The 27,923-nt window shown below is 49.5% G+C and overlaps 1 protein-coding gene and 1 long non-coding RNA gene across 3 annotated transcripts; one reads left to right on the top strand and one right to left on the bottom strand.

Moving 5' to 3' along the window:
- The first annotated feature begins 33 nt into the window (after nt 1–33).
- On the top strand, nt 34–18,414 carry LOC134557900 (uncharacterized). The gene is made up of 6 exons (XR_010082219.1): nt 34–351; nt 7,448–7,658; nt 8,195–8,287; nt 8,722–8,769; nt 10,528–10,618; nt 13,846–18,414. It is a non-coding gene; the product is annotated as an uncharacterized LOC134557900 (long non-coding RNA).
- C14H3orf18 (chromosome 14 C3orf18 homolog) lies at nt 17,475–27,923 on the bottom strand. Of its 2 annotated transcripts, none has more exons than XM_063411174.1 (5): nt 27,789–27,923; nt 24,107–24,496; nt 22,791–22,816; nt 21,197–21,326; nt 17,475–19,988 (listed from the first exon to the last, which is right to left on the bottom strand). In XM_063411174.1, the coding sequence occupies exons 2-5, from the start codon at nt 24,338–24,340 to the stop codon at nt 19,908–19,910; spliced, it is 471 nt and encodes a 156-aa protein (XP_063267244.1). In that variant the 5' UTR covers nt 24,341–24,496; nt 27,789–27,923; the 3' UTR covers nt 17,475–19,907. The 2 variants fall into 2 exon arrangements, with proteins under 2 accessions (XP_063267244.1, XP_063267245.1); XM_063411175.1 differs by lacking the exon at nt 27,789–27,923 and adding an exon at nt 25,330–25,465.

Raw genomic sequence — 27,923 nt, 5'->3', positions numbered from 1 at the left:
AAGCTGGCTGGCGTGAGAGGTCTGGTTGGGGATTTTTCTTGGTTTTGGTCGTTGTGTTGGGTGTGTGATTCCAGGAGGGTGTAGGGGAGCTGGGTTTCGCTGCAGTCGCTGCTCAGAGCTGCCATCAGAAGGAGATCTCTGGCAGCGCTGGCGCTGTTTCCATATCGCAAACTGGGAGTGCACCCCATGCTGGGCTGGGTGCAAGGCTCCTGAGATGAGTGTGTGCAGAGGCCTGGGCTAGCTGCTCTCACAGAGCAGGGGCCTCCCAGCTGCTGGATCCCTCTCCTCTCCCGCCTGCACTGCCAGCTCTGCTGGGGCCGAGCCAAGCGGTGCTGCCCAGCTTCTCAACAGGTAAATCTTGTTCCTTTCTTACTGCGTCATCTGAAATGCGTCTGCAGAGCCCGTCTGCAAGATGCTGGGGTTTGTTAAGGTGTGGGCATTAAGGAATTGCAGGTTGGTAATTGAGAAAACTGACTTTCAGGAAATCTGAGGTACAGAACTTGCTGCCCCGAATGTCCCTGTGCCAGGTGCCACAGTGCCAGTCCTTGGCAGGAAGTGCAGAGGGCATTTCCTGGCTTTGCACAAGTGGACAATCTTTCACAGATGTCGGTAGTTGAGCTGTACGAGATTCTCTGTAGAGGAAAAAGGCTTGATGCTATCTCAAATTAAGTAACTGTGATTTTTAAATTCTTAGTAAACACAGATTTCTACTTTTCCTGTTATTGTTCTGTAAATACTGTTGAGTTTTTCTCCACTGATTTAAGTCTGCAGTGCTTCGGATGCTTGCTTTTTGATTCAAGTGTCTGGACAGAGACCTTAAGATAAGAGTCCTTTAGAAAACACTTGGGTGTTTGGACAAATGCCCTGAGGGAGAATTCTAACAGGCTCACAATTCGTAATGCTGGGGAGTCTACAGTCCACACAGGAGTCTCACTGATCTGGCTTGATAATTCTGGGAGAAGTGCTGGAAATGTACTGAGAATGAATGGAAGGTGTTTCAGACCCCAGGCCTCAAGAGTTGGGATCCTGGGTCTGGTAGAAGGGTTTCCTTGGATAGAGACAGTGAGCTGAGCAGTCCCCCTGCCTGCTGGGGTTTGGGATGGGTGGGAAGTGCTGTGTGGCTCTGGGGAACCCAGCTCCCACCCAAATGCTCTGTGCTGGGTTCCCAGGGCAGGGAACTCCACCTGGCAGCTTTGGGCCAGACTGGTCCCACGAGCCCTCAGCTTCCTGGGGAGAGAGGGTGTGTTGTGCTGCTCAGCAGGACGGAGCTAATCCTGAGCTGCATTTCTTCAGTTGCCACTGCCTCTCCTTTGTGCTCCCAAACAGGACATGGGGGAGGCTGCTGGTGCATTCCTCTAATGATGCCTTGCTCTGTTCTCTGCTGCTCTTAGTGTCACTCTGCAAAAAGGGGTTCTTAGTGTCACTCTGCAAGAAGGAATGAATTAATCCTCAATCCCCCCACCCCAGGTTGAGGGAAGTGTTAATACTTCAGTGCTATTCCATAATCGTATAGACAGAAAATGTGAAGCATAGCAAGATTACATGACTTGCCAAGTTCAGAATCAGGAAGAGATTCCAGATCTCTTTGTTTCTGATCTTCCTGTCCCCACAGTGCTTTTCCAGGGCTTCCTGGGATCAGTAACAGCCTCCTTGGTTTGCCTGCTCTGTCCATAGGAAGCCGGGGCTTTGTTAGGGCTTGGTAGCTGATGATGCTGAGGTAGGATTGAGGTTGAACCCTTCACTGTGGAATTCTGTGGTGACTTTCACGGACAGTCCTGTGCATGTGGACACAAACAAAACCTCAGCACAGTCAGGACTGCTGCATGTGTGGCTGGACTTGTTGCACAGGCAAATGCAAAGCCTCACTTTTCTGAGGAAGAACTGGGAACACTTTAGGCTGACTACAGCAGAGCCATAGTGGTATTTTGGTAACTGGTTGTGGTATGGATTAGGGTGAACAAGTTGCCTCTCAGAGCAATAATTGACTTGGTATCTGGACAAAGAGAAACTGGCAGGCAGTGCATCAAGCAAGGCTCATTCAAGAGAGCTCTTGGAGTGCCTTGATGTTGTGCTGATGCTGGGCACTGAGGAGTTGGGGAAGAGGAAACAGAGCCTGTTCATGTCCACATCATTGCTGGAAACTCAGTAATCATCAGCCCGTTTCCTGTGTAGCTGTGCATGTCTCTAGTGTTTAAAAAAAGCTCCTGGCCCTGTTTTCTGGTAGATAGATCTTCAGTCCATAAGTTCCTGTCCCTCCTTTGCTGGCTGTGTCAGAACAGGCCTAGGCAGGATGGCCTTTGCTTGCCTCGCTCAGGCTCTTTGCCCTCAGCCCCATTGCAAGTGTTGCTCAGCTCAGGGAGCTATACAGCAGTTTGTGGATGGAGAACTGAGACATACAAGGGCACTTTGATTAGGGTGGCACAGAGGAATCTATAATAGGGTGGGAAATGTAACCCTGTGGAGCTACAGAAACTTTCAGACCTTGAGCAAGTCTCTCTAGAACTGATGTGAAGTGCAAAAGCCTGTGTGATTCCTATATCTTTTGTCCTCTGTAAACTGAAATAGTTTCTGTCTTCTGACCTGGGTATTTTATCAGTCAGGATATGCTGGAGGTGGTGGAATAGGCTGCTGGTTGAATCATTTTGGAAGCCAATGCTATTACCATTACACAAGAACTGAATTTTCCCCGCTGAAACCCATGCTTCTCAGATTCATGTCAAGTTTAGTTAGTCAAGCCGTCCTTACTGAAAATAGTTTTGAGAATAAGAATCTTTCTCGTGCTCATAGAGTTCAAATCAAATTGGAAAGGGTGTAAATGACAACCAAAATGATCAGGAGATACAATCACATCTAAGAAACGAATGTGCTGGTTTATTCAGCCAGGCAAGATGAGGGACATGTGTAATCTGGTAGAGTTTAAAAATGGAGGAGAGAGAAATGTTGCTGCTGAAGGACTTGGTGATGCAAGAACAAGTGACAATAAATTGCTCTTTTTAAAAAAAACCTAACAGGCAAGGAACTAGAAGGTTTGTACGCATGAGATCAAAGAAGCTTTAGACTTACTCAAAGTAGTCAGGGAAATCACCTAGAGAGGTTAGTTATGATTTTGAGAAATGATTTATGAGCTGGTGGCAGTTACCTTCTGTTGCCACAAACTTGATTTAGTAGCCCATAAGTTCCTCTTTCAACAGAAAATTCTGGCAGAAAGGGCACATTTGCCAGAGTGTTACTGCTACTGTACTTTCCCAAGGGAGCTGTTCCAGTGCTTGGCTAGCCTGCTTTTCTGGTAGAAGTGTCCATGGGGAACCACAACGAGCTGTGTTACATCTTGATCTACTGCGAGATCTGAAAAGATGTGAGCATTTGCTTTCTCAGAAGGTGAAAGTAATTTCTCGTAATGCAAGCGCAAATCGTTATTGCTGCAGTTATTGGAATGAGAGTTTCCTCCCTGCCTGGCCTTCTTAGTCCTCTCCTTTAGATGTCTGGACTAACAAAGTCTTTTATCCTCCTCTGCTTGACGCAGGGCTTGGGCCAAATTTTTTCTTCCATCTTTTAGCAGAGGGAATAAAGAGTGAACATGTTGATGCCAGTGAAGCTCCCCTAGGTTTGCTGTCACACATGACAGCAGCACAATGGTGCTGTGCTGCTGGGTGGGAGTTGTGCTTGGGAGATATTTTTTCAAGTTATTACAGAGACAGCAATGAAGTTAAGACTATAATGCAGATCACACTCCTATTATGCTTTGTAAAAGGCTTTTATTTTGTGAGTGAGCACTGCAGCCAGAGAAGTGTTTCTGGCATTGAATTGCACATGGTTTGGGGAGTTTAGTGCAGTGTCTCAGCATCCCTGTGTCATACCATGTCTGTCCCAAGGACATAGCCTCAAATCTAACCTCCCTGAGGAAACAAACAGGGAGGGGTTCTGATGTTTAATTTACCTGCCCAAGTCAGCAGCATCATCCCCAAGGCTTCCTCTGTAGTCTATGGAAAGGGAAAAGTCCCTCAAGAACACTGTTCAATACTCTGTTAGGCTGCAACTGCATTGCCCCCAGGAGGAGCCTTTCTTTCCTGAGAATTTGTGATGTGAAAAAAAAACTGTCTTTGTACAACTTGGGACTTAAATCAGATGTCAAGTGCTGTGGCTGTGAGGATTCCCTGCCCTCTGCCAGGTGCCTGAGAATGCATTTGGGACATGAGGCTTTCTTTTAAGTGACATCTCTGCAACACAGAGGTCTCAATACTGCCAAAACCATGCATTCACATCCCTGTGCCATTTGCAAAGCTGTGTGTATGGCTGACATCAAGGTAACCTAAGGCCCACAAACATTTGGATAGGTTTTTAGATCTTGTGCCCTTGTGGACACAGTGTAGGCCTAGGCTTCACCCCTGCTGGCTCCAATCCCAGCAGGGAATGCAGTGACCCTGGGAGGTATCCTTGGTTTTTGGTATACAGTGCAGTTCAGTGTTGGTTTGGGGGTTTATATGAATACATGGAAAATTGTTGAGAGATTTGAAGTAAAATTATAGTGGTGCCTTTGCTTTGTCTGCATTTTGCTTAAGTCACGTAAAGCTGACAAATGCTCTAAGGGCTGATGCTTGTGTAATTTTGCTTGTGTGTTTTTCTTTTCACAGCAGGCTTTGAGAAGGATGTGCCTTTGGTGGGTGATGGGAAGGTGGAAGGTGTACAAAGCAACTGCTCTCTCCTGGCAGTCTCTGGTGCTTGTCTGCAGTCCTGCCTGTAGAAGGCTGGCCAGATATGTTAAAGGCATTGTAGAGTGTATTAGTTTAGCAAGGTTTAGCAAAAAAAAAAAAAATCATTGTGCAAGAACTGACTTTCTTTGCATCTGGGGAAAAATGAATTCTGTGCACTGTGGTTGCTCCCACTTGAATAATGACGTGTAAAATTTGGGTTCCATGCAGGTGTCAGTTACAGTGAGCTCTTGAGAGAGGTTGTGTCAGTAAGAGCAGTGGCTTCAATGTCTGTCACAACTGCACACGTTGTGTTAGGATATGGAGTGAAGGCTGCAAGTTTCCTTGCTGCATCTGTCAGTGACACTGTCAGATTCTGTGTGTCCAGCCTGTGGTGACCAAGCAGAGAATGCAAGCTGAGACTGGAAAATAGAATGAAAATGCTTAACTCCAGCCTCCTATCAGCACAGCCTCCCCTGGATAAGCAGCTGGAATCTCTGCTCTGGGGTCTGGTGTGCACAGCACTTTCACCCTTGTCCATTCCTGTGGTTATGTGTGTTCCCTTTCCACTGGTAGCCGAGGGAAGGCTCAGGCTCTGCAGGCTTCAGGCCACCTGTGCAGCACATTGGGCTGATCCAGGAGCAGACGTGTGTGACATGAGCTGGGCCTGGCTTAGACCTGCCTTTGGGAAGAGGCACTGGGGCTTCTCTCCTCCTGGGGCACTCTGGAGCCTCAGTGACCCCCTCCTGCCTCAGGCAGCTCCAGATGCTGGCACCAGCCCCTTGGAGCCCCAATTCTGACCACAAAATGGAGGCTCAAGGAACTGTAGCTGGCCACAGGGCAGGATATTTGTTGTCATCCTCAGTTCAGGTCCTCTCCTCTTTGGAACTTCAACATCTGGTCAGACTACAAAACTGTGGCTGTAAAAGCACAGCTCTTCTCTGAAAGAGACTGCAAGTGTTTCATGCTTGTCTCTCAGGGACTTGGTGGCAACTGTGCATGGCTTACAAGTAGAAAGAAACTTCTTTTCTGTAACTGCCTCTCCTCCAGATGCAGCCTGAACTCAGACCTGAGCTGTAGTCTTTCCACCACCCTCTGATCAGAGGGTTTGATAGAAAAGCTGAGTGTGCAGCAGCACCTGTGAGCTGGGGCCCAGCAGTGTGCACAAACACAATCCAGAGAGTTCTCTCCATAGGGCTGCTCATGCATGAACTGGAACTGAGCCCAGCTGCTGCCCTCCAGCAGTATTTTGAACACAAGAGTCACACTCTATGTGGTGCAGCTGTGCCCTTACTTAGTATTGCCTTTATTGCCTCAGGTAGAGCCTGCTGGAGGGACCTGGGGACTCAGCAGTGCTCAAGGCTGATGGGGAAAAGAGCTCTTTAGGCTTGCTGTTATCTTTCATTTAACAGGTGGAAAAGAAGACATAAAACAGGTAAAGTGAAGAGTTGCAAAAAAAATTCTCAGGTGATGGTTTTGCAGAGAAGGTAGAAATGCATGATTTGTCTAGATACTCGTGTTTTCCTAAGCAATAAATGATGCTGCTTTCCTAACTGCACTGTTCTCAGCTGTGTATTTTGTGATAAGATCCACTGACAAAAGAGAATTCAGCCAGCACTGCTGGCCTCTGTCCAGCTGAGCTCAGCCTCCTCCTCCTCATGCCCTCCCATCTTGTTGAGCCCTCCCTTGTGTGTAAGAAGGAAAGGAGAGCCAAGGTGTGGAGGTGCTGTCAGTGGACTGAGCTCAGATCCTTGGCTGGGTTTTGACTCACACACAAACAAAACTTCAGTGACCCCCACCTCTCCTCATGTGCCTGGGATTCATGTTTCTGCTGAGGTTCTGGTCAAGGTCTCCCTTCTTCTTTGTGCTTTGGGATGTGAGGGTGTCCAGGCTCGCAGTCAGACCTCCACCTCAGGCAGAAGCAGGGAAGGTCACTGGTTTCCTGTGTACTCTGAATTCTGTACTCGTGGTCTTGGTTATTTCTTAGAGCAAACAATTTGGATGAGGGCTCATTCCAACCACAGGAGGCACTGAGTACAGCTTGGGACCAGAGAGGAGGCTGATAAGGCTGCTGATTCAAACTTCCAGAAGACAAGCTAGTGCTTCAAGGTCCAAGCAAAATCCAGGTCTAGGGGCCTGTGCTGTCCTGTAGAAAGCAGCGAGCCTTGGGTAGGAGCAAGGGCTGAGTGCACTGAATGGGGTCAGGCCATCTCTCCAGACAGTGCCTGTTCAATCAGTGACCAAGGACAAACTCCTGAGGGGCAGCCCCAGAGCCAGACTTCTCAGAGTTTGTACCCTGGGACTTTCTCTCTCGAGCATCCTCATGTAAGGCTCTCTTAGCTGTAGATTTTGATCTCAGGATTAGCGTTGATATTTGAGAGTATAGGAGCTCCAGAGGAAGCTTTACACTTGGCTGGTGCGTTTATAACTCACCACCACCACTTTATCTCCCAGCTCCTTCCTCTTTGTGCAGAGGAAGCCTCCCAGGAGGGGAGCTTAGAGAGCTGCAGACATTGTCTTTTTTAGTTCAGATTAAACAGGGAAAGGTGGATGCAGATACCAGCATCGTCCATGCCTCGAGCAATTCAGCTCCTTTGGCCAAAAGCCTCAGAAAGCTGATGAACAGGCCAGGTAAAAGAATGGTTCTAGAATATTTATAGAGCACAGTTAGGCTCCCAAATGTCTGCTGGGTCCTGAACTCTTGCAGCTGATAAAAGCAATAGCAAGCTGCCATGCCTGATTCTTTCTCATCATTTCAGCCTTGCAGGTAGAGGAGAATCCATAACAAGATAAAGCAAAAAAGAAGAGACAAGTTTTCTTTCCCACTCCAGGAAGAATAACCTGTTGGATTATAGTCTACAAACAGTGGAGAGTGCCAACATGAGCAACGAGGGGCCTGAGAATCCCATTTCATCTACACTGACTGAGGGCCTGAAGAGAAAGAGGGGGAGACCAAAGAAGCAGCCACAGGTGAGGGAACATCCTGCCAAGAGGATGCCATGGCAGTATCATCATGGGGTTTGCAGGCAGCCCTGGAATGCTGCTTGCTAACAAGGACAAGGGAAGGAGAGGTGTTCTGTGGTAAATGCTGGGGCTGCCCAGGGCAGCAGCAGGATCTGCACCCTGGAATATCTCAGCTCCTGGCCTCAGAGGCACCTCTGACGTGACAGGCAGTGACAGCTCAGCTAGGACATGTATGAAAGGGACTCTGTTCTAGCCTGGAGACTTTCACATCCATCACCCTCTCTTTCTGTACCAGTAATTGGGTAGAACAGGCAAGGCCCTTCTGCCAGGGTTCTTGGAACTTACTCATTTCCCCAACCCCAAAGACAAAGAGGTAGGAGTATTGCTGATCATCTTCTAATGCACTTCACAGAGACAACCAGCTGTTCAGGGGTCTGGGTGCTCCTAGTGTGGGGTGAGATGATCCAAGACCAGCCAGAAGGAGAGAACGTAAATTGTTTCAGGAATCCTCTTGCTTAAATCACTTTCTCCTTTTATCCCAGGAGGATGGTGGAAACACAGCTGTTATCCCACAGGATGCTGCGGAATCACAGCCAGCGAAGAAACCACGAGGAAGGCCAAAAGGAAGCAAGAAAGTGAGTGTTCTAACTGGGGGAACGGTGAGAGGAAATGGCTTATCTCATTTACAGGGGAGAGAAGCACTGCCAGACAGACAAGCAGGGGTGTTTCTCTTAGCTTAACGACAGTGAAAGTTGCTCCTAATTCAGCTCAGCTTTAATTGCCACTGTTGGACAAATCAGTTATTGTGGTTTTAGTCCTTACTCACCTCCCAGCCTTCCTGTTCAGCAGTTTCCTTCCAGTGTTTCTCCTCCACCACTGCCAAATCATCACAACCAGTGCAGTCAGGCAGGTGTTTCCTCCTCAACTGTCTTTATCCCCAGCTTTTGCTTCTGCTGCTTGTGAGATGAGACCTTTATACAGAGGTCACCGTGGCCATGTTCAGGGGTTTAGTCACAGAGCCCAGCAAAGCTGAGACTGACAATATTTTTCCCTTTTGTTTTCCATAAAGGCAGAACCTCCTGCTGGGAAGAGGCCAAGAGGGAGGCCCCGTAAGTGGGTGAGTATGGTGTTCAGTCCTTTCCCTCTTCTCCAGTCACAGATCCTGGGCAGCTTTCAGCTGTGTTTGCCCTTCTCACACCCCGTGTCTGCCACAACATTCCTGCAACCTTGGTAGCCTGGAAATAATTAGGGGAGCTCTGACTGCCTTCCTGATGGCCTCCAAGATTCAGCTACTGAGGAATTCGGAGAGCCCAGGGGAGGTGCTGTACTTAATTCAAGACATACTGGACTTCCACAGTATGGCACTTTCTCAGGCTTGGAATGTCAGACCAGAGATTCCATCCTGTCTGACAGAGAGGGGTTGTCTTCCCAGGAGACTTGAAAGACTGAAGTAATTGCTTAGCATGTCAGTTTGTCTCAAAAGAAAAAACTTAAAATTAAGCTAAAAGAGAAATTTGACAAATGGAGAAACTTTGAGTCTTGCCAGCAGGAGACTCTTTTATGCAGCAAACAAAGGATTAGTAAGAATCAGTAGCTAAGAATAAACCATTTCAGGTGTGAAAACAAGACAAAAGCTTTTAATCAATAAGGATATTCAGTCCTGTGAACTGTTAATAGTATATTACCTGTCACTAGGAGTGATTAAAAAACCCCACAACAGCCACAAACCATTACTTAATGTGCATCACAAAAATCACTAGATCCAAAGCCAAGCTGTGCACTTGGTGCTGGATCCATAGGTTTGTTGTCCAGCTGTGGTGGCACAGGAGAGCTCAGGAGGGAAAGGAACACTCCTGGTTCAGCAGAACCACAGGGACAGAGCAGCAGGTGAGCACCACGCAGAAGGCTTGGAAGGAAATGTTCACCAGCAAGGAAGTGCCAGGATGTGGGAGAGATCAGAAGTCTTTTCTAATGGGACAGTGACCTTGGCATGCAGATATTTCCTGGAGAGTGGGAAACTTTGCAAACCCTGTGCAGAACTTCCCAGACAAGGAAACTGTTCCATACATCTGTTCTCTGCAATCCAGGTGTGAAGGTAGCAGTCTAGTTCAGCACACTGCTCTTGCTCAAAGCCCATTGCTTTTCCTAAGCCCATTTATGTTATGTTATTTGAATCTACTGATTAGGGAAGCCTGTGTTACCAGTGCTTAAAAAAACCAAACTGGGATCCTCAAACTCCATGGAAAACCATCAGAGGCAGAAGTGGCTGTGTCTTACAGAACAAAACCTTACCCAGTGAATTCTGCTGGTGTCATCTGTGGGCTGACAAATCTCAAAGACAAGCAGGAAGAGCTAGAGTTTTTAACATTTCAAAATGTGTCACTTTGGTTAGTGAAGTATTCTGATGGTTCAGTTCAGAATTAAACAGCTGAAGAATTTTCAGAGGGCAAAACCAAAGCAGAAGAAAAAGAGCCATCATTTTTAACTGTCAATAGACAAAATGTTTAGCTGATGAAGACAGGGAAATAACCTGAAATATAGAAAATATTCTTGATGAAAAAAATCTCCACAGCTGCATAATGGGCAGATTTTTTTCAAAGTGTTGGGCTGTGTCTCAAAAGGCTGGGAATGGAATGGTTTATTGTGGATTCTGACAACTATTCAGAGACTTGTGAAAGTGTGTGGACACTCCATGCCTGGTGTGTACTCTTGCCTATGGTTGGATGGAGGAGTTGGTGGCAAATGGATGTGCTCTCAGGGCTGCACAGTCTTGTTTAAATAATAATCCGTCCACTTTGCATATTTGCAGTTTTGTCTTTCAAGAACTGATTTTGCTTGGGGGGAGCTCGTTTATTTTTGGTGTTTTTCTTTGTAGCCTCAAGCAGTGGTCCAAGAAGGAGAGTCTCAGGGAGGAAATCCTCTGGAAAGCAGTGACTTGAATTTGAACTCGGCACCAGCCACACAAGGTTTGAAATTAGATAATCATAATTACACGAGACTAAACAGTGGAGTCACACTCTGGCAAACCATGCACAAACCCTCAAAGCTCCAGCACTGGCTGCAGTCTTTCTGGTAAATCCTATAAACAGAGGAGCATTTGGAAGGCTTCCAGGTACATTCCTTCTGTCTAATTCAGTTGTGACTACTTCAGCAGAAGTGGAGGTAGAAAAACAGGAAGGGAAGAAAATCTGTCTGTCTTTCCAAGAATTCAAACATCTGAGGTTCTGGTCACTGGTACAGGTACAGCTCAGTGAAATTGCCTGGCTGGTGTGTCAAAAGTGAAAATAGTCTGCTGTTAATGTCTTGCCTTACTTGAACAACTTTATGAATAGAAGATCCCTTGGTATTTGGGACATTTTAGTACTCTGGATTAACTCCAGAACGCTTCCAGGATGCTCTTCCCCTCTCCTTCCTGGCTTGTACTCTAAGGCAGAGCTCTCTGACAGTGGCTGGCACTGCCAGAGGTGCCTCAGCAGCACAGACAGTGATGGCACTGGCCAGTTTCTGTAGAAGGCTTCAATTTATCTGAGCTTCTCTGAGATGGGATGCCAGGTAACTGTTATCACTGCTGTGGGAATGTACAGATGCACCCTCCAGAGCCCCAGCCTCGCCTGAACCCTGTGAAAATACAAATCTGAGTCTGTACTGTTCAGGACTGTTTCTGAGGTAGATTCCAGGAAAACTTGTGTGCATCTGTGTCCTGCCTTCAGTGGGCCTTGCAGGAAGCTCTTCATGGAGTGTTTTCCCTGGAGGGAAAAGAGGCCAGGATCCCAGGGGAGGCAGGTGTTGCCTTGGTTTGCCATGTGGTGGCACCGATGCTCCCGGTGTCGGTTTATTTTAAGCCCAGAAAAAGGGAATTAAAAGACAAATACTTTTTACGAGTTCAAACTGAGCCATTTGGTGATTATTAGCAACGAGGACAAAGAAGGCAAATGGTTACAATGAACTTGTCCAGCCACCCCAGCACCTCCTCCTGAAGGAAGCTACCCTACTTTCCCGAGCAGTTTTCCTCAGATTCATCACTTTCTGCTAACGGATGGGAAGCTGCTCCCTCCTGCCAGGGCTGTGCACAGCGACACTGTGCAGCCCAGCCCAGCCCCAGGTTCTTAGAAAGGCCCTGGAAATGCCCCACGGTTAAATAAATGGCAGAGGAGTTTAACCTCAGTTGCTCAATTCAGTTTCCTGCGGGGCTCCTGCTCCCGTATCACTTCCTGCCATGGAGCTGTGCGCTGACATCAGCGGAGCCGCAGGCTGGCAGGGATGAGCTCACCTCCGGCCGGCTCCGGCACAGTTAAACACCGCCCAAACCGCAGCGGCTGCGGGGCTTTCTTCTCCCTTTCGGTGTGAGGGGGGCCCGGGGCAGGGCAGCAGGAATCCTGTCCCTCACAGGAAGGCGGCTGCTGCAGTGAGGCAGCCGCAGATGTGACAGGAGCGGCGGATGCTGCGGCTGGTGGGACACGCAGAGAGCGCGGCCCCGGCTGCTGCGCCTGCCCCACGTGGGCATGGAGAGGGCACCTCTGCTGTGGGGAACTCTGCAGCTCTGTGAGAACAAAAAAACCAGGCAGGATATCATAAGTGTGTACAGTGTGAAACCAGGCAATCCTCTTCCTTTTTCCAATGGAAAAGTTCCTAAATTAGTTGCTCAGGAGCTTGAGATGGAGTGGTAATCCTGGCTTAAAACTTCTGACTGGAAAGGGAAAGGGGAAGCACGCTGTTCTGGCTTGCTGCAAACTGTAGCTCCTCAGGCTTGTTTGCAGGCACAGTGCAGCTGTAGCAGCTTGCAGACAGGTAGTTTCTGGATTAACCCATTCTGTGGGTCTGGGTTTAACTGGGGTATTATATGCCTGCAAGTCTTTGTGCAGGAGGCTACTGCTCTGAGACTTGTTAGCAGGAGTCTGTGATCTCGTAATGATCCTCTGCTTTAGACAGAGCCAGAGCTTTGGTCATTGAGAGCTTGGGTGGTTTGTTTTTTCCTTCCAGGTGAGGATTTTTGTGGTGCTGCACCAGGGAGGGGATGGGAGGGTACAAGTGTCTGCCCATCCTGCAAGTTGGACACTGCACAACTCCGAGTGGGAGAGAGATGTGCCCTGGGCTTCATGTCTGCAGCACTCAGATCAATTGCTGAAATAAACACTGACTCTCAGTCTGTTACAGAGAAAATCAAGATATATGTAGAGCTGAATTAGAAATAGGCAAGATTTGCAAGCCTCCAGTGGGGCATTTAGTGCCAGCTGGTTTTTTTCCTGTGCCCTTTGCCTGGGGATCTGGCTCTAGTTTTCCCAAGGCACTGGCTGTGGGGGACTCCAGGCTATCCAAGAGCAGGCAGGAGTTTGTTAATGGATCAGGCTCTGTTGTGTTGCTACCTGTAGATGCTGCCCATCACAACTCCAGCATTAACATTTCTCTTTTTCTGGGTCAGGAAGCATTTGGGTTTTTTTCTGTGAGTACCATTACTGAAGGATTGATGAATCTCATTTCATAGGCTCCTAAGCCACAGTGGCAGATTTGGTTTGTCCAAGTAACTGTTCTTGGCTAATGGACTGTGGGTGTGAGGGGGAAAGAAGTTGCTTTATGGTAAAATTTCCAAGAGCCAGTGCAAAACCCGGAAGCAGCCTTGGCCAGCCTTGGGATCTTGCTCCTTTTTGTCTGTCTTGCTGTCCCTGCATTCTTTTTAACACAGACTTTGTCTCACTTTGTTTCCTCTGCTGCCCCAATGCTCCCCTCAGCTCTCCTGAAAGCAGGGGTGAGGCACAGATCCCAGCAAGCCTGTGTAGCCACAAACATTCCCCACTCACACCATTGCCAGACACTCTGCACATCTACTTCCCTGGTGTTTAATGTTGGGTAGGGCACTTGGAGTCCTTGGTGTCTCATTTGAGGAAATACGTTAATGGCTGTCAGCAGAGGGGGTTGATGAGGTTTGCAGAGCACAAACCAGACAGTTTGACACCGACTGTCCCTTCTGGGCCCTCAGGAGCCTCATGCTGAGCCCTGCTGCCAGGGAAGCCATTGGTGTCAGCAGCTCCATTCAGCCTGGAGCTGGTACAAGAGCAATGGGAATGTTCTTGTGAAGACTTCTGGTTGTTGGGGAGTGGATCCTTGACACCTCTCAGCCTTGTACTGGCTCTGTAAGGGTATTGGGGCTCCTGGACCCAAAGCTCTAACCCTCTCTCTCCTGTGATCTTTCCTTTAGGCATCACTGGAAAAGAGGGATCCCGGTCTGGCAAAACCGCTGGTCTTAGGAGAGGCCTGAGTGCCATCCCTGCTGCAGCTCAGTAGTGTCCCACCTGTTCATGTCTTGCTGAAGCCAGAGGACTGGGAAGCAAACAGGACTTTTCATGTTGTGTTTCAGATTCTTCATTTGTGTAGTTTTAGCCAAGCTCTCTCCTGTTGCCTCTGGACTTGCTTACCACAAACATCCAAACAAGGATTTAGGGGAAGAAATGGCAAATGCCTTGTTGGAGAGATCCCTTTTACAGTTCATAGTATATCTTTTGTGAGTGTAATGATAATTTCTCTTCAAATTACTTGGATAACCTGGTGCCTTGCCCTGCCACAGAGAGCAGTATTTTAACAAAAGTTGACTTAACAGTACAGATACAGGAAGGGAATTCTGTTTACACAGCTAATGCCCTGTCTGCTGTATCACCTCTGGCAGACTGATGGAGCAGTGCCAAGAGTGAAGTTTCGCTGTGTTGCCTTTGAGTCCTTTCTGGACTATTTCAGAAAGAAAAACCTTCATGGCATTTCCAGCTTGCACTGTGCTGCTGTTCCAGTGGGCAGTACCTTGCATGCTTTAGGGGAAAGTTTGCACCTTGATGTCTTAGTAGAGATTGATTCTGAAATTTTTATCTTTAAATGATCAGCTCAGGGCCTTCTTCTCTAACTTCTTCTGGCCTGGTGCCTCTCCCCCTGAGTCTGATGGCAGCTCCAAGTGCACAGTGCTTACAAGCTTAGTCACAGCCACTGGATTTCATCCCATCAAAGAAGTGTCTGTAAAGAACCAGTCATACAGAAGTTGCTTCCTTGCAGAGCCCCAGGATTCAGTTTAAATTAGTTGAAGTTCAGTCCCTAACATGCGTGTGTGGGGTCCTCTAGTGTCACAACTATGCAAATAAAAGCTGTTGATAGTTTCGTTTTGGGAGACAAGCAGTAGCCAGTTGGTTTGAGATTGTTGCTGGCTGCTCTCAGTTTCACGCTGTTTTGCAGATTTGTGCTTTTGGCGTCAGAGCTGAACTTGTTAAATTCTGAGCAACTCAGGATATTTCCAATATCCAGTTGCAAATAGTGAAATCCCAGTGCTACTTTCCATCTCCTGGATGTTCTGCCTGCCTGTTAAAGGGACAAAGTGGGTATTTCAATTATCTCTGACAGGATGTAAAATTGGCTAGCTTTACAGTGTTAAATATTTAAACAGAACATAATTGGCTTTAAATTTATGGTGGTGCATAGCAGAAACCCATGAAATGGCTGTATATATTGAACTCATTTATTATCTTTTCATCAGAGTTCTGTTCCCTTGGCAAGTATTTATTTAACACAAGAAAATGTATGCAGAATTAAGAAGAAGGGCTGATTGGAGAAATAATGAGGGGAAAGTGGGGTTTTTTTCCTTTAGGATCATTTTGTCCAATCCACCCAGTTTAGTACTGATGACTCCATTAATTCTGCTTAGTGGTGATGAGAATCCCACTCTTAATCCTGTGTGGTGTCTGGTGTGCCCAGAGGGTGCTCTCTTGATATGGAGCTTGGTGGTCACAGCAGAAAACTGCATAACAGATCATCTTTGTGTCTCCCCTACCAGACAGCAGAGAAATGAGGGACTAAATGGATTAGATCACAGGGGCTGACCTAAATCCTGTGCTATGGGATGAGCTGTGCTGCCAGACACAAGAGTTTGACCCCAGCTCCTGCTGTGGGGTGACTCCAGGTGGGACAGGACACCGGTGAGTCTGTGCTGTTCATGCTCTCATGAGAAGGTGCAGCTGGTGCTCCCCTGAATTCTGCTGCCCTTCAGTCCACACAGGTTCAGCTGCAGTTCATGTCTGTGTTCAAAGGCCACTCCTGTAGTAGACCAAAACACTTCACCAATTTCTGTGTCTGATTTTCAGGTGAATTTGCAGGTTCAGTGCTCTGTCTGCACGGCTTTACTGCCTGTTTAATTAACCCCTGCTACCTGAGAGCAATAGCTGGTGCAGAGTGAGACTGGAACCTCAGCTTCTAAATGGATTAGGGATTACATCTGTAAGAGACTCAAGCTTTTCCTTTGACATCAGTCAGTCCTGTCTCAGTGGTGGCATGGAATAGGGGTGCAAACTGTGTTGCCTAGATAGTAAATCCATCTGCTTTAGGTTAGCAGTATTCCTCTGGGAAGTGCACGCCGTGTACTTTTCTTAAAATAAAATTTTAAAAAATCTAGCCTTTGCCACCTCTTGCCACTCTGCTGAAAAACCACAGTAAAGAACTTGTTTCCATAAAAATGCAAGGGTGGAAAGAGAACAAACAGAATTCCACTATTTTAGGAGGAGCTCTTCTGTGTGTAGTTGAAACCCCAAGCCATAACTTCAGCTTCCGTATTTACACAGAATTAGAATAGAAGTCAATGCCTGTGAAAGGTGGGCAGAATTCCAGACATCTTCAGGGAGCCAGGATCTCACACTGGATCACTTGGATTGTCTTTTTTGAAATGATAAACATTTTTATTTCCCATATAGTTAATTACCTTTTCTGTGTAGACAAACCTACCTCTAAGCAAGTGCATGTCAAGTGTTTTTAAGCTCAGGCAGTTTTGGTGTGACTCGGCCAAAAATAAGAGGTCACTGCAGTTGGTTAAACCACAGGAGGTGACCGAGGTTTGTTGTCTAGCAAAGTTTGGAAGTTTCCCATAAATGGTTTTGGTAAAGGCAAAGAGAGTGTTGGCAACTTGCAAATTAGCCTTGAAGTTTGTTTTAAATAAAGGTATTAAACAAAAGCCCCCCAGGCTCCTGCTTTGCCTCCTCCTTGTGCAGCACTCTCAGCACGCACACACATCGCTGGACAAGGTGAGTGTCTCTTGACCTGGAGTTTTGGGGATTATAAACAAAAATTTGGTCATTCAGGAGCAGCCCCAGATTGATGTGAGAACAAGAAATAATGAGCAGGAGGAACCCCACATGGAGAAAACCAGACAGGCTCCAAAGGCCAAATGTGGGTGCCTAATTCCATCCTTCTGTGTGTCTTGGAGGCTTGATTGGAACACAAGCCAGTTCTGCTTCACATGTACACCCAGAAGTCTCCACAGTTGAGTCTGTTTCTCCCCTACATTGTTCAGTGGGCTGTTTAGCTTTTCATACAATTAATTCTCTGCCTGTGCATTGCCTCTTCAGTTCATCTGACAGCTTTCCTAACTAGGCCCAAGTTTTGGGGCTGTGGGCCAGATGAGGCAGCAGCAAATGTGAAATTATCAAGTGTCATTGTGTTCTGTTCCCCGTGGTGTGGGCAGAGCTGCAGGTGAGCTGAGGAACCCCTGCTTTGTACAGGAATTCAGTTCAAGGGTAAGTTGGGATTTCTTTTTGTACTCTGGATGCCCAGGACTGGCAGCTGGAGGCTCCTGCCCCCCTGACTTCTCCAGCAAGCCTTTCTGAAGAGATCTGAGTTTCTGTGCTGTAGAACTCTAAACTTTGACCCCCACAGAGCTTCCCCCTCCAAGTTTTTCACATTTATTTCAGTTTTTAAAAGAGCATTTAAAAATCTGCACACAAATTACCAGCAGATACTGGGGATGCACTCCCAGCAGTTTCTGTGGGAAAATGCAAATGATGGGGGGGAAAAAGACAATCATACTAGACTTTCATGTAAATAGTTTAATTATATTTCAATGCTTTAAAACACAGAAACACTTGAATTAAATTACATCATAATGCTTCTGCTATTATACATCCAAGAACTGTGAGAGGAGAGGCGCTATGCAACTAAAAGAATACTCCAGTATGAGCCCAGCCATTCCCCATAATATTCTTTTAGTCTTATTATCTGTACTTCTTTATTCTAAGGGCAGTCATCACAGGACAAAGCCTACCATCACAGGGAGAGTGGTTCAAGAGAATTCCTCTGTAGGTGTGTTTGTTGTGCTGCAGCACACTGGGCTGAGGCGCTGAGCAAACAGCTCAGCTCACACTTGCCTTTTGTTGAGTTTGAAACAACCATTGACCTTCCACTGCTGAGAGTTCTGGGGAAAACACGATTTCAGACAGCTGGACACTCCTGCCCTGTGCATCCCTGTGCTGCTGCAGAGCAGGAAAGGGGGCAGGCAGGGCAGGGAGAAAGCAGATGTGTGGCTGCTCCCAGTGAACACTTGCAGGAGAGGAGAAGTTTGTGTGTTGGGGGGTGTTTGTCTCTCAGCTGATCACTAGAATACCCACAGACAGACTCAAAATTCTAAGGACCTAATTTGCATTATGCTGAGTATTTGTACCTGTGCACCTTCACTCCAGCAGCATCCCTGGGGGCAAACAGCAGCAGCCTGGGAGTGCCCCCTGCCACATCTCCTGGCAGTGAGGACTGGGCTGTTTTCCATGCTCCAATCCCTACTATCCTCCCTGGAAGCCCTAGTTCTGAAAAGACAGCTGGATACTGAAAAACAAAACCAACTCAGCCCTGTGGGAAGCTGTGTCAGTGGAAGAGGGAATGCTGGTAAAGAGCTGTGCCCTGCAGGGGTCAGGGACAGGAAAAGGGCCCAGGAAGAGTCTGCATTTAATGAATATGGGAAAAACAATCACACAGGGGAAGAAAAGAAAGTATTTGGGAGAACAAGAACTAAGTGGCAGGTCCAGACTTGAAACAAAGCACATGATACCTGAATTGCTACCCAGAAACAACTCCTTGCATAAAGCTTTAGATCTGCATTCCAATTTTGCCTTGCCCTGGTTCCCTTTTACCTGGTGCTGTGGATGGAATTAAAATCTGATTGACAAATGCCTGTAACCACACAAAGATCAGGGCAGGGCTGGGCACTGCTGCTGGTCCCTGGCTGCTGTGCTGGTCTGCACACTCAGGGCCAGCGCCCCCACACTGCCTGCCACATGCCAAGGTGGCCACAGACCCCCTGCACTCTGTTCCTCCAGCAGCCCTGAAGGGTGCACAGGCAGAGAGATGCTTCAGGGCTACAGGGAAACCCCTGGCTTACCTGTCTAGTCCCACCTACCTGTTCCTAGCAGGTAACTCGAGCAGAGGCTAATGCAAAGCTCTGTGTTCCCTTCAGCAGGAAGAAGAGAAGGCTCTGACTGCAGGTCCTGGCAGGTAAGGAAGTACAAACCAGCTGTTAGTCACCTCTGTGGGCAGACATTGGGCTGTTGTTGAGCCAATACACGTTTTTCCTTTTTTAAAAGGAAGTATTTCAAAGCTTAATCTTTTTTCCTGGATAAGACTCTGCACTGTAGAAACTTCCCTGAGCCAAAGCAGGAGGGGATAAATGGTATTGGAACCCTAGTTCTGCTCAACTCCTCTTTGTGGCCCAAGCACTGTTATTCCTGGCTCAGCAGCAGGGCTCACATAGGCAGACAGTGACAGTCCCAGCCTCTAGCTGTGTGAAACACTCCTGTCTGTACAGCAGCTCTAATTTGGAATATTCAGCCACTTCCTCAGTTGTTATCAGCCAAATGCTCACTGTTCCACTTTTTAAAGCCAGTGAATTCCCTGTGCTTCAACATCCCCCTGGTGCACATTTATCAGCAGCCACAGGCCTGGGAGGGGATGATCCCGTGGCTGTTCTCCCTGCTGTGCCCCAGCTCACCCCTCAGCTGGGGCTGGCAGCTCCCCTGGGTCAGAGGCTTTGCCACCAGTCCCCGCCCAGGAGCTGCCAGAGCTTGGTCACTGCACACTGCGACTCCTCCATCGCCTTCCCTGGGCCTGGGCACACACAGCCAGGGGAAGGCCTCTGACCTGTGCACCTCCCTCCTTCCCTGAGCCAGAGGGCACAGCTCTGTGCTCTGACACGTGAATGACACAAAGCAGGCACTGCTCCTGAGCACAGAGCTTGGGAGGCGGTGTCAGGCAGTGCCAGCCCTTGGAAAGCGGAGTCAGGACCTTTCAGTGGCAACACACACACCAGAAAATCACCACTGCCCTGCCAAAGGGTTTGATGGCACTGCTGTGCCCGTGTGTGACACAAACCAACAGGTGACCAGCTGGGCTCAGTGGATCAGCCATGCTCGAGGGCAGTCACTGCTCTTGGCCTCCTCGTTGCTGTCAGTGGATCCGGGAGCGGGGCAGGTCCTGTCATGCGTTGATGGCGTTGGCCACGTCGGTGAACACGAGGCGGCTGGGTCTCTGCAGGGCGCCCTGGCTGGGCAGCAGCACCTGCAGGGGAGCAGCAGAGCTGAAGCCAGCACGGCTGCCTTGGCTCGGGCTGTGCTGGGCACAGGCTGCATGCTTGGACTGCCTGCACCCCTTCCAGGGGAGCTGCCTGGCTAACAAGGCATTACAAGGCTGTGACGGGAAATACAACAGGCTGAGAGCAACTCAGCACATCCGTGCCAGTGTAAAATCCCCACATCATTGGATTACTGGGTCTATTTATATATACAAGGCAGCATGAAAAGGCTTGAGATAGCAAGAAGGCCTGGAAATGTGCCATTGCCTGAACTCGAGCTGTTGTTTTAGACTCTCCCTCTCCTTTTACATTGAATCTCCAAACTCTTGTACTTCCCAAGCAAGAGGGATCTGAGGTATCTGAGGTCCCTAGAGAGGATGATTCTGGTTTTACTGTGCTGAGGTTAACTCTGGCCTTACAATTTCCCCCCTTTACTGCCTCCAGGTAAGCCCCCATGTGGACTAATAGAGGAATCTGATGTTGCCCTAGTATGTGCTACTTCGAGGACAAGATCCTTTGCTTTTATGCACACAAATTTCCTGCTTTTCCAAACTAGTATATTCCATATGTTGGTTGATCTTTAGCAGGTTGAGAATGTCTCAAGGTAAGTATTTTATAATTACAGTGTTTATTATTTCCTCTTTCCTTTTCTGCCCACACCACGCTTGCTACAGGTTTTCTGAAGGTATAAAGTGTGTGGAAACTGAGAACTGTTTGGGAGAACTCCTGCTCCTGGATGGGAAAAGCAGGGATGACACAGGGAACACAGAGCAGCTGGAGAGGAATGCATGAAAGGGAAGGTATGTGTGCTCCAAGGACAGGCTGTGTCACTGGGTGAGACACCTGTCCAACCATCCTGCTGGCTCTTTGAAAAAGGCTTTTTGTGTGGTGGTGGTGGTGGTGACAAAGGGAACAGACAACGCTGTAAAGCTGGACCCAAACAGTGGTGAGAACCCCTTCTTTCCAATTTCTGCTATCTCTTGTTACTCTGGGCAGGAGAGAGCCTCCTGCTGAAGACCTGCCTGACTCCTCAGCCCACCCTAAGCACTCCAAAATGCTCAAGTCCCTGTCTCCAGGGCTGGCAGAGATGGGGATGCCCTCCTGAGGTCTTGCATGGCTTCCCTGCCCTGCAGCTCTCCACAATCTCCTTGGCCCTGTGGTGGCTGCAGTGACACTGGTGCTGGTCGCTGCCTACCTTGCTCTGGGATGCCTGGGAAGATGCTGCATCCCGCCCGTGCTCCAGCAGCTCCTGCTCCAGCTCGTCCTGCTCCTCGGTGGGGTCAAAGTTGTACATGGGCATGAGCTGGTGCCGCAGCTTCTCCAACCTGCCCGTGGGAGGGAGGGAAAGGCTTGGTTGGCAAGGACAGGGCTCAGGCTGCTGCCCTGCCCCACTGCTGAGGCTTTCTGCACGCTGCTTCTCCTGCTGCACGGGGATGCTGCTCCTCTGGCTCTTGCTGGGCGAGGCTAAGAACCTACCACACACAGCTGGCAGGAGTGGAAGACACCCAGAATGCAGTTACAGGGATTAATTGCCATCACTAATCTGTGCTGGCAGGCATTTACACACAGAGGAATCGGGATTTAAGTTCTTGCAGACCTTAAAACATTAGCCTTTATGTGGAGGGACAAAAGAAACCGTGGAACATAGTGGCTTGGCATTTTGTGACTTCTGCCCCTGTCCCTCTGCCCCCTCCAGCCCATCCTGCCATGCCAGTCTGCCAGCAGCAGTTCACTTCAAGCTCCAGTGGCCCGAGAGGACTTTGAATCTGGGGCTGAAGTACAAAAAATTAAACAGAAAATAATAAACAACCAATAAAAAATAGGAGAGAGAGATTCTCACAGGGGGCTGATGCCTGTGGACACTGTTCCTGCTCTTGTATCATGGCTCCAAGAGACAGAGCTATGAATTAGTACTCAAAGGGTCTCCTCAGAGATGGATGATGGATGGGGTGGCTCCTGGGAGAACACTGAGCCCTGCCTTTGGCTATAGCTGAGTGTTGGACTAGAAGGAAACACACAAGCAGTTACTGGCAGTGCCACCACAAATATCTATTTTGGCAAGTGTTAGGATGACACATTCTTCCCCTGCTTCTCCATGGGCTTAGCAGCACAACCATTACCTCCAGCCTACTTTCACAGGCCAAGCATTGACTGCTCCTGCAGCAGCACCCACACCCGGGCCTGGGGGCTGCCCTTGGAGGTTTTACAGTGGGCAGCAGCACTTTCTGAAGTCTGTGGCCTGGCCAGGTCTGCCTCAAGGAGCCAGAGAGAGGAGGTACCTCAGCTTATGGATCTGCACTGGAGTCCCTCCTGTGAGATGGAATAATCAAGACAGGATTCTCCCTGCGTGCTGCTCTCCTTTCTATTTTCAGCCAGGAGCTTAGCAAGGAAATTAAGACATGAACTCCTAGGCTGAAGCTGCATCTCTGCACTGTGCCACTGCCAGTTGCTGTCACTGCCTGGGCTGCTAGCAAACACAGAAATCTGGGAATGGCTGAAGCCTGAGCTCCACACCTTTCACAATGGAGTTCCCAGCTCCTTTATACAGCCAGAACCCTGTCCTCTGTTTTGGTGCATCTCACAGATGAAGTGTGATGAGTCTGCAGGATCCCTGACCCTGCTCAGCCTTCTTCTCCTTCCAAAGCCGTGGAGTCTTTGACCCTCAGTGCCAGCCTCAGTCACTCAATGTCCTCACACAGCCATCCCTTACACTCTCCCCATCTCCCTCGGAGCTCGCCCTGCATTTTGAAGCTCTGAGTTCCCCTCAGCCAGTAACAGACCTTACTTACCTCTTCCTCTTCCTGATATACAGAACCTGAAAGAGAAAAAGAAGCATCATGACAGCAGTCCCAGTAGGATGGGGAATAGCTGAGAAATTCTGGGCACACAGGGAAGAGGTGTCTGTGCACCAAAGTGGGGGAAGGGAGAAGTGACAACGAAAATGACACTTCATGAGCATCCCTGTGAACCTGGCAGCACATCACGTCTGTCACTCAGTGCTCAGTGCCTGTTATTGGGTGTGTTAGTAGGAGTAAGAGTATTAGGTGTATTATCAGGTGTAGTCAGCACATTTCTGTGGCTGCAGGATGTATGTTGCAATTTAAGGGTGGGTGCAAAAGCTTTTCTTTGTGGTTTTCATGTGGAGATTTCCTACAGCACAGAGGTGCTGCTACCCCCTCCCCAGTACAAAGGGAAGAAGCAAAGAGGGAGGGCATGCTCAGGGACTTGCCTCTGTCAGCCTGTGCTGGGAAGAAAGGGAGGTTTTGGGCCTCCACAGCCTTGTGCTGAGAGCTAGGAACGCTGGATGCTGCTCTTGGGAACTTTTGACCGTTTCCAGGTTTTCTGAGGGGCTTTTGGAAAAACTCCTCCTGGGGCCTGCAATGAAATTTTGCAGTAGGCTCCTCTGATGGCTGTGTTAGTGAAGCCCTGCCTTGCACAAGGAATGGGAGCTTGCTGCTGCCTTCTCTGTCAGCAGGGAAAGGATATGGTTACATAAAAGGAGAGGCAGCCCTGGCACTGCCCACGGTGGGCCCAGAACGAGGGTTCTGCCCACAGCATTAATGCCAAGGTTAGTGACACACCAAACCCTCAGGGACTGATACCCAGCATGCAGAACCTTGGAAAAGCAGTCCAGGGTGAGTCTTGCTGAGATGGGTTCAGGCCACTTGAATTCAAAAAGATTTACCCCATATCCACAGACATGGTTTCAACAGTGTGCTTGAAAAATTAATATGGATAAACCTTCTTGTGGGGCCCAAGAGAAGGTTTAAATCAGTGCAGCTGTTCCAGGTAACAAGTTAGAACAGAATCTGCTTTTTTTTCCTTTTAACTGAACTTCCTATTGCTGCTAAAAACAAATCCTGATACTACATATGGTTGCTTCTAGGCCTGCTGAGCCTCCCATTTGGAGCAGACCTCAGGGAAACTGCAGAAATACTGGAGCACTTGATAAAGGCCTTAAAAAGAAAGGAATCTCAGGAACTATCAGTTCCCAGCAGTTTAGGGTGAGACTGTAATAGAATGCAAATAAATTATTCAGTGCAAATCAGTCCCAGAACCTCTAGCCACCCTCAAGAGACAGGAAGGTTTAGCTGGGCTCTCTTACCATTGCTACAGCCAACCCAATCACAGTAAGGATCCCAAAGGAAAGCAGCATGGTGCTCATGCCAGGTCCAGTGCTGGCCACGTCTGGGATTTTGGTGCTGTTGAAAGTGGTGGTCTCAGGGCTTACGGGGGGTGTTGGTGGTACAGTCACATCCAGAGCTGTCCCTGGCGCTGGCCCAGCCGTGCTGGGGGTGCTGTGATCTGGGTCATGCACAGAGGGTGGGCTGGAACTCATCCTGCCAGCTCTTGGTAGCTCCTGGTACCAAGCTGCTGTCCTCTCCCATCAGCTACAGAAGAGCAGAGCTGCCCTTCCCATCCAGGGCCCCCACGTGAGACCTCTCCTGCAGCATCACCACTGATGGGTTTTCTTTGGAACCACACTGGGCTTGGCCTAGGAGAGAAAGAGAACAAATCAACAGTGCAGAGCTCTTGGAGACAGGCACAACCTTTCCTGCAGTTCCCCAATCCACCAGCACAGTTTTTGATTGCCTGCTCAAAATAAGAAAAACATTTTTGAGGGTACTGAGAGCCCCCCAAATCATGCCTGATTCACTTGGAGTTGGTGATAACTCTCCCCTCACTGCTTCAGCTCTGCCTCCTTGCAGTAACTTGCAGATGTGTGGGGGGACAACCTCAGAACCCTTGTCTGTGGTGTGCCCCAGGCAGTCTATCTGCCCCAAGACAGAGCATTTTCCTGCTTCTGTCTCTTCCTTTTATTTTTTGGAAAGTTGCACTGATCCCCTTGTCAGTGGGAACACACCCAATAAAATGACACTCAGCTGTGAGGCATCCCTATCTCAGGATGCTTTTTTTTGAAGCCAAAGCAGGAGTTCCCTGTTGTGGTGAGTCCCTGCACTGTCCACTGCCCCACTGCTGCTCATCCCATGTGCTCTGGAAAGGGTGGGTTGCATCAGTTCTCCATCAAAAGACACCAAGTATTTCTCAATCCCTCATGAAAGCACCCACTCAAGCTTAGTCATGCACTGGCAATTATCAATATTAATTTTAAAATTACTCCAATTTTGGATTGGAGTTGTGAAATTTGATAGATCTGTTCATGCTGAGAACACGAAAGGCTTTAATTGCTTCATAATTCTATTGTGCAAATAATCAAGAATTGCAAAACACCATGGGATGAGCCTATGGGAAGTATTTGCACACTTTGTTTGTAAAGCAGTGTCTGTAACTTCAGATCATCAGCTGCTTCCCTGAAAACGCAGCTACCTCTGGAGCTGAGCTGAGAACTCGTGCAGCAGTTCTCTGGTGATTTCCCTGCAGTTCAGCAGACATTACATCTCTGGGCTGGCACGCAGCTGGGACAGAGGGTTAGTGAGCTCTGAGCAGAAAAAGATGTGCCTGCAAAGAGAAATGAGCCATTGTTCTGCTCCCCTCTGCTCCATTCCAGGCAAGGTTCCTGTGCAGTTCCCCCACTGTGGTGCCTTACTGCTATCCACAACTGCAGGGAGCAGCGTGATCAACATCTGCCACGAACATCTGGAGCACAGAAACCACCCAGGCAAGCAGCACTGGGCTGTGCTGTGCTCAGCCTGCAGCTGCAGGAGTCACCTCGACTCGTCCTGCAGCTCCCTGAGCAGGTAAATGCCATGCAGGGTCTGTCTCAGCCCCTGGAAACAACTTGGTGGAGCAAAGGGGAATTCTGAAGTGCCTGGGAGACTGTGGGAGCTGTGAAACTCCCTGGAGCTTCCAGAAAAATGCGAATAATAACAGCTCTGCTCTGGTCTCTCCTAACACTGTGCTGGGTCAGGAGATCATTGCAGCTGAAGGGCACTGTGCCCTTCACTGACCATTGAGTCCTGCACCCTGCTTGAACCACGGGGCACCTGGACTGCTCCAGCCAACACTGACCACAGCAGGGCTCAGGGGTAGTGGGCACTTGGGCACACAGGTGGCAAATTTGAAATCAGTGTCACAATAACAGCAGCAGGAGTACTGACAGCCCAGCACGGAAAGGCAGGGAATTATTGAGCAGATCGAGCAGCTGCTCAGGCAGAATCCATTTGTGCTATTCAGGGAAACTTTCCACAATGATAATACTCATTTTTAAAAAAGCCACTACCAAGGAAATAAAAAGTGGAAAAAGAGCCTAAGTGAAAGGAGTGAAGCAGGCCCAAGAGCTTTGCAGAGTATGGCTCTAAATCTTGAACAGCTCCTAAATTTTGGAAACAACTGGGTTAAGCCTTCAGCTCAATGTGGTGTCAGTTCTGAAAAACCAAAAAAAAAAAAAAAAAAGCTGGGTTAAAATGAGCCAGCTGAAAATCTGGTCGAGGGAGAATGGGGGCTCTTTTTCTTGCTCTTGGCCATCCTGTTCATGCTGCAGGATTCCCATGCCCACAGACCTAGCTCTAAAAGCAGTCCTGTGTCAAAGCTTTCTGACCTGGCTTACACAACCACTGCCAGGTCCAGCTGGGGCTGTCTCTGCTCCCCAGCTCCTCTGCTCCAGGCTGCAGATGGTCAGACAGGGAGGCTGAGTGCGAGGATGGCCCAGGGCCCACGGCTCACACGGCAGAGCTGGGGGGATCATCTTTCCCTATCCTTCCTTTCCCAGTTGCCATTCTGGGCTGGAAGTTTGATCTGCAGGCTGGGCACACTCCAAGCCTCTGATGGCAGCTGTAGGGCTGGGGACAGCTACTACCTATCCCTGGCAGGTTCCAGCACAGTCCATGCACAAACAGAGCAGAAGAGGAACCAGATCCTCCGCTGCTGCCAGCTGGCATCGTTCCACTGCCTGCACCAAGAGAGCTCCTCGCACAGCCAGGACTGCTCTGCTGGGGCTGCAAATAACAGAACACTCTCGTTTCTCTTCCAAGCTGATCTCTGATAGGTGCTGCTCACTTCTGAGACGCAGAAAATTGTTTTGGGCCCCACCGTGAGCTTTTTCTGAAGTCTTGGATTTAATTTCTCTGTGCTGGTGTTTCATTTTGGGTGGGACAGGAACAGAGATTTGTGTCACCGGGATTAGGATGGGTCAGAGAGTCTCTGGATGAAGAGTAGTAACAAGTGTAGTTTCTGCAGTACTTCACCCACATGAAGTATCTCTAGTAATTCAGCAATGCAAGCGCCGCTGTGTTGCTGCTGGCAACGGGCTATGGCTTCCCAGCGGGTGAACTTTTGGCTTCCCCCAGCTCTCCTCCAGCGCTGCCCAGGCTCCGGGGCAGCGGGGAAGCCCGGACCGTGCGCGCCCGGAGCCCGCGGCTGTCACCCGCCCGCCGTCCCACGGAGCCCGGCCCTGTCCCCGGCGGGTCCCCAGCAGTGTCACCGCTCCCTGACCCCGCTCGGACACGCTGAACAGCAGCGACCGCGCCGTGCCCGTGCGAGCAGAGCCGCCCGCCGCTGCCGGGGGCTCCGTCCCTGCGGGAAATCCCTCCTTCCCCATCCCGAGGAGTTTCCAGGCGGATAACGGGGCCCTTCCCGCTGCCCGGGCGGCGCTGGCTCAGCCGCAGGCTCGCAGCCGGCTCCCCGCGCGGCGCTGCCGCCGCTCCGCCGGGCCCGCCCGGGACACGGCCGGGGCCGGCCCCCGAGAGGCCGCGGCAGCCCCGCAGCGCCCGCGGCAGGCACGGGCCGGCGCAGCCGGACACCCCCGCGGCCCGGCCCGGCCCGGCCCGGCCCAGCACGCCCCTCCCGGGAAGCGCCCCCCGCGCCGGGGCGGCCGGGCCGGCACTTACTGCGCGCTCCCGCCGAGGCGTCCGGTCCCCCGGGGCGCGGGCGGAGCGGCCGCCGGGGGCGCGCCCGGGGCCGCGGGGGCCGGGCCGGGCCGCGCCGCTCGGCTCCGCGCGCACCGCCGCGGCCCCGCCCCGCCG

The sequence above is a fragment of the Prinia subflava genome, chromosome 14, assembly GCF_021018805.1.
Source record: "Prinia subflava isolate CZ2003 ecotype Zambia chromosome 14, Cam_Psub_1.2, whole genome shotgun sequence".
In the NCBI taxonomy this organism is placed as follows: domain Eukaryota; kingdom Metazoa; phylum Chordata; class Aves; order Passeriformes; family Cisticolidae; genus Prinia; species Prinia subflava.
Note: the sequence above shows the minus strand (reverse complement) of the source record. Positions and strands in the feature narration are given on the sequence as shown.